The sequence below is a fragment of the Hypanus sabinus genome, chromosome 12, assembly GCF_030144855.1.
Source record: "Hypanus sabinus isolate sHypSab1 chromosome 12, sHypSab1.hap1, whole genome shotgun sequence".
Lineage (NCBI taxonomy): Eukaryota > Metazoa > Chordata > Chondrichthyes > Myliobatiformes > Dasyatidae > Hypanus > Hypanus sabinus.
Window position 1 is genome coordinate 21,236,173 of NC_082717.1, and position 6,000 is coordinate 21,242,172.

The window sequence follows — 6,000 nt, forward strand, 5'->3', positions numbered from 1 at the left end:
AGAGAGAGAGAGAGAGAGAGATGGGAGTTAAAATTGGGTGACACTTCATCAGAATTTGCCAGTTTTGTACAAATGCAAAAAATGGGTGGTTATCTGCAATAGCTGAATGCAAACTGTTTCCTGCTGGTTGTACTGACCCTAAACAGAAGATGACGTATTTAGCTTAAACTTCATTGAAGAGGGAAATGGAACAAACAGGTCAAAATAGGAATACAATAGAAACTTAAAGAGACAGACTACTCGTTACAGACTGATATTTAATGGTGACAGAAATTTTCGACCTATTGGAAAAATTGCTTGGAGTAACCTGGAGCCTAATTTCCGCTAGCTTCAGGCTACACCTTTGAAATTGTATTCTGGTGAAGTTGCCTGTTTCGTTTTTGTTTGTATCTTTTTGTGCGGGGAGGTGGGATTTGGGGGTTGATGATTGTGCTTCCTTGGATTCATGGCTACCCGGAGAAAAAGATTTTCAAGTTTTATACTTTGATAATAAATGAACCTTCGAAACCTTTTGAACCAACGTGCCTTGCCTAACCCAAGTTCGTTGTGAATATTTATGGTGATACATATCTCCGATAGACGGAGGAATCCTTTTGGCCCAACTGTCTGATCGTTGCGTAGCATATGGTAGGTAGTTTTTTGCTGTGGAGAACACCAGTTAATCTAGAACTCATCCTTGAGAACAACACGAGCCGAAGGAGTTAAATGAGCTGGACCCGGCTACATGGTATAATCAGAAGTTTACAACGAAGCAACACTAACGTCAAAAACCAACCATCAAATTCCAACTACATGGATCCCTGTCTAATTATTATAATTCCCTAACTTGATAGCCGAGTGGAAGAGTTGTCACATTACTGCTACTGGACCCGAAATAACAGAGTTTTGAGCATTGTTAAAGGGCTGGGGTATTCTTAGAAGCGAGGGCCATTTTTACTATTTTTATAAAAAAGTGTCTTAGAAATATGGTTTAAAAATTCATAAATCAGTCAGCGGGAAGAATAGAAAACCCCTTCGCTCCTCCTTGGCGATTTAGAGCAAAGCGAAGCACGTACAAGATTAACCCGACCGAATGTTTACCTTTAATTTCCCGGCCCAGTACTAAATCCGAAATTTGAAGTGGTTGTGGTCACCGCAGACCGCGAGGAACTTATCTAAAGGGGAAACGTTCAGCTATTCTTTGTAAAGCACTACTCAAACGAGTCGAAAAAGCAAAGGGTATTGTTTATCCTTTGTTTACCTCTTCCAAGTTAATGCGAATCTATTTATTTTTCACACTCTTCTTTGGAACTTGTGTCCCCTCTTAATATTTTCATTGGTCAAGTTTCCTCCCTGAACGCTGCATTTAAAATGTTCCAGAAAAAAAAGGTTTTAAAAGACCAGCATGGTCTTAACTTAAAATAACGAGAAATTAAAACAAATAGAACTAATCGGAATTAGTTTATCTTGACCATTAAGCAAAAGACGAAGGGTCACATGTTTGTGTCTGTTCGGCTAGAACTTGGAGCGGAATTGTGAACACACGTCTGTTTCTACCTCGACAACAAACGTAGAGGCAATCGCGTACAACAAGCATTTATATAAACAGAAAGAATTGAACGGATACCCAGAAAGATAAATAAATTGAAGCGCACACTTAAACCCCAACAACGAAAGAATTCTGTCGATGAGCGAAAACAACTTCCATCAGTCGTAGGGAAGAAAATTACTTAAATGCCAATAATTCATTATTCGTTCCTGTTCAATGGGCCGTTCCAGACTTTTCCGAAACTAATATTTGTGTACGCTTTGTAAACTAAGCGTATTGTGTATTTTATATATATATAGTGTATTTCCCTGATAGTTCAGTGCTAGCATACTGTAACTTCACTTACTCGTTCTCTGAGTTTTACATTTAATAGACAGTTAAAGTTGATGTGTGCTATATTCAAGGATCCTCTGCCAGGAAGGTTGACTTTGAATCCACTGACTTTCGGCCCAGAAAATAAACTACCGAGCAAATGTTCCAAATTCCCACTAACAACTACAAATTCAATTTACAAATGCCTTTTAAACATCATAAAATATAGACAATCAACTCACAGGATTGAGATTGTGATGGTTTAAAAGTATATTAGTTGCTTCCAATTAATTGTAATTAAATACACCGTTGAAAAACATCCGCAAAGTGGTCTTTATTCCAGCATAATCCGGTTTGCCCAAACCTGGATCATTTGAAATCGGTTTTAACTATTCTCTACGACCAATAAGCGCAAATTATTTACTTGTGATTAATTTTGAGTGTTTCTAGAAAGCTCAGACATCTCAGACATTGACTTAAAAGAAATAGTCTCCAATTAAGGTTTAGTTGAAGGGAAGCAAATTGTTCATTTTTATACGTTGAGAAGTCTGAGTTTCTAAATTTGAAGGTATATGATGTAGGATGAGGGACATCTTCATATGGGGTTCCCAGTAGTTTATAATCTATGAATTTTAATCAACAGTGTCCTAACCAATCTCTATTCTCAACGAACAATAAACAAACGCTTTACTTTCAGAATGAAGATATACAACGTGGTCTTCCTTGATACTCGCTCTATAAACATCTGAACCTTGTCACATGCATTTTGGGATCATACTGCAGTTATCTTCTTATTCTAAACGATGCCATCACATTTCTAAAAGAGCCTCGCGGTGCTGTGGTTTTACAGTCGCCGGTGTAAACGGGACTGCCACTTTTCCGGGTCGATTTATCTCCAATTGTAAACACTATGAGAATATCCAAGTGAACACTCCTCCTTATTTTCCCTCAACGATTCCCTTGCTTCATGTTGTAATCTGCTTCACTTTCCAAATAACAAGAGTGTTGTAAAAACGGAATCAACTCACTGTCAGTGCATGATCACCACTTCACACACCCACCTTTTGCAGTTTTTAGATGTTAATCTGCCACACCCCACCCTCCGCGAATTGACGGGAAGATGAGGAAAATGGAGATTTGTTTTCGCGTGTTTCTTCCGCTAGTGCGTTGACCAAGTGCCAGTTTTTCTTTCTCAATCACAGTAGCTCGACCCGAGTTACTTAAAGTACCTGCTGGTTTGGTGGGCTTGGGAGACAATAATGAACTTTCATTTAAAGCGCGGCGTGCGCGCGCGCGCACACACACACACAAACACACACACACACACACACACACACACACACACACACACACACACACACAAACACACACACACACACAAACACACACACACACACTACACCACACACACACACAAACACACACACACACACAAACACACACACACACACACACACACACAAACACACACACACACACAAACACACACACACACTACACCACACACACAACACCACACACACACACACACACACACACAAACACACACACACACACAAACACACACACACACACTACACCACACACACACACAAACACACGCACACACACAAACACACACACACACACACTCACACACACACACACACACACACACACAAACACACACTCACACACACACACACACACACACACTCACACACAGACACACACACACACACACACACACAAACACACACACTCACCACACACACACACACACAAACACACACACACACACACACACACACACACACTCTCTCACACACACACACACACACACACACACACACACACACACACTCACACACACACACACACACACACACACTCACACACACACACACACACACACACACACACACACACACACACACACACACACACACTTTCCGGCTTCAAGGGTTCTTCGGCAGCACTGACCCACGACCGAAAGTGCGTACTGGCGCTCCATCGCCCCAATTAGTACGAGACAAAAGGGCCCTTAAAGACTCATTCCTTGCGCTCTTCTACCATGTATGGCTTTGTTGATCTTTCCTCGACTAATTATTAGTTTTGCTGACACACACAACTTTTGTGAAAGTGTGTCCTAAAGAGCAGGCAGCCTTCAATTCTTAAAAGGGCAATGATTGCTAACAACAAAGAAGAAGCGACATGTAACTTAACATGTTTTAATATAAATCCCGGCTGTCGGAACATTATGTGAATGTGCTCTTCGCCAGTACTGTCGAGCAGTAGTTGGGAGTTTCACCACTGTCAGAACAAAAATTAAAGTCACAGAAAAAAAGCCTCGTTGAATATACGACACGAACGCAATGAATGGTAATCGATCCAATACCTGCACGATCCGGTGTCCGCTTTCCTTCCCCAGTTCACCCTCCAGATCGCGTCGGTCAATTTCAAATCAGTTTCAGAGCTCAAATGGATACACAACATCTTTAAGCTGATTGGCCAGAAAGAGGCGGGTTAAAGCGTCTTCCTCTCACACCTGATTGGACATCTGTCGGGAAAAAAATGTTTAAAGTAACTTATTGATGGAGGCGTTGCTTCCCTGCCCCCAGTTAATTACCTGTTTTGATGAAGGTTGTCCCGCGCTGTTTCTCGCCGCTTCTCGTCTTCCGATCACTTCATCGTGCTCCCCTTGACCTTCCCTTTAATTATTTGAACGACGATTGAAAAGAGAGTGAGGGCGAGGGGGGAGCGCGCGTCATTCTGAGCATGGGAGATGAGAAGCAGCCGAAAATGGTTCCGAAATCCACAGCCTTCAGCATCAAGAACCTCTTGCTGCCCGAAGAGATCCAGCAAAGTGACAGCAGTCAGAACACACAGGCCGGCTTCCCGAGCAGTAAGAGCGGCGAGAGCGGGAGCGGGGCTGTCAAGTCCGATTTCAAATATCTGGACCATCCGGAGACACAGGTCGTCACCGAAGGGAGCGAGCAAAAGAAGGACGAGAAGAAACAAGGCAAATATGACAAGCCGCCTTTCAGCTATAACGCCCTGATCATGATGGCAATCCGCCAGAGCCCCGAGAAACGTTTGACTCTCAACGGGATCTACGAATTTATCATGAAGAATTTCCCATATTACCGGGAGAACAAGCAGGGTTGGCAGAACTCCATCCGCCACAACCTCAGCCTCAATAAGTGTTTCGTCAAAGTGCCCCGGCACTACGACGATCCGGGAAAGGGCAATTACTGGATGCTCGACCCGTCCAGCGACGACGTCTTCATCGGCGGAACGACGGGCAAACTTCGGCGGAGATCAGCCACGTCGAGGGGCAAACTGGCTTTCAAGAGGGGGCTTCGCCTTTCGACGTCGGGTCTGGGCTTGGTGGAGCGGGGCAACCCCTTGTATTGGCCTCTGTCTCCGTTCCTGTCCTTGCACCATCCCCACAACGGGCTCAATTACAGCAGCGCTGCCTCCAGCTTTTTGAACCAGGCTCCCACGTACAGCTCGTTGCTCTCTGGCTGTGGGTCCGGAGTCGACCAGATGGCGAGCGGTGACTTCTCCCACCCGTTGTTAAGGGGATCCGTACAGTGTGGCTTGGCCAACGGATACACGGTGAACCCTTGCTCCGTCAGCTTACTGTCAGGCCAGGCCAGCTATTTCTTCCCTTCCCTACACCACACGCAGACGGTGCAACACCAGAACGGATCTGGGATGGGGAATCCGGGAGCACCTTCCAGCTCCCCTCCGGCAGCTTCTCTTCTTTCCGAGACCCTCAGACCGTCTCTTTCCACCTTCCCATCAGGACTGGCCGCTGGGTTTAGCAGCTACCTGTCACAGCAGAGCGGAGGGACTCCCAACAATTCCTTTTTGCACTGATCTAGGCCCCGGACTTACGGACGGTAGCAAAGCAAAGCTATGCAAAGCTGCAGCAGCACCTTACTTCAGGAACCCCGCATTAACACATTTGCTAGATTATTATATCTGGGATTAGTCGAAATTTGACTTTAAATTGCTCTGGAAAAACAAACAATGATTAAAGAAACTCGAGGCTGTAGATTCACCCTGTAATCACAAATATATTAATCTGTACTTTGCACAGCTGCGAAGGACAAAAAAGCGCCTGCCTTTTTCTAGTTTAAATGAAGAAAAAAAACAATGCAGCCGGTTTGCTT

General features: G+C 44.1%; 1 protein-coding gene and 1 long non-coding RNA gene across 2 annotated transcripts in view; one reads left to right on the forward strand and one right to left on the reverse strand.

The window, feature by feature from the left end:
- The window catches only part of LOC132402455 (uncharacterized), a 43,280-nt gene extending 38,948 nt beyond the window's left edge, over positions 1 to 4,332 (reverse strand). Inside the window, exon 1 of the long non-coding RNA XR_009514903.1 lies at positions 4,218 to 4,332. This is a non-coding gene — a long non-coding RNA (uncharacterized LOC132402455). The remainder of the gene's footprint in view (positions 1 to 4,217) is intronic.
- A 262-nt stretch (positions 4,333 to 4,594) lies between these two features.
- On the forward strand, positions 4,595 to 5,704 carry LOC132402456 (forkhead box protein G1-like). The gene has a single exon (XM_059985309.1). It carries the CDS (start codon positions 4,598 to 4,600, stop codon positions 5,702 to 5,704), a length of 1,107 nt encoding a protein of 368 aa, XP_059841292.1. The 5' UTR covers positions 4,595 to 4,597.
- The last annotated feature ends 296 nt before the right edge of the window (positions 5,705 to 6,000 follow it).

Excerpts from the sequence above, each read along its gene's own strand:
- LOC132402456 (XM_059985309.1), top strand. The coding sequence starts at position 4,598 with ATGGGAGATGAGAAGCAGCCGAAAATGGTTCCGAAATCCACAGCCTTC.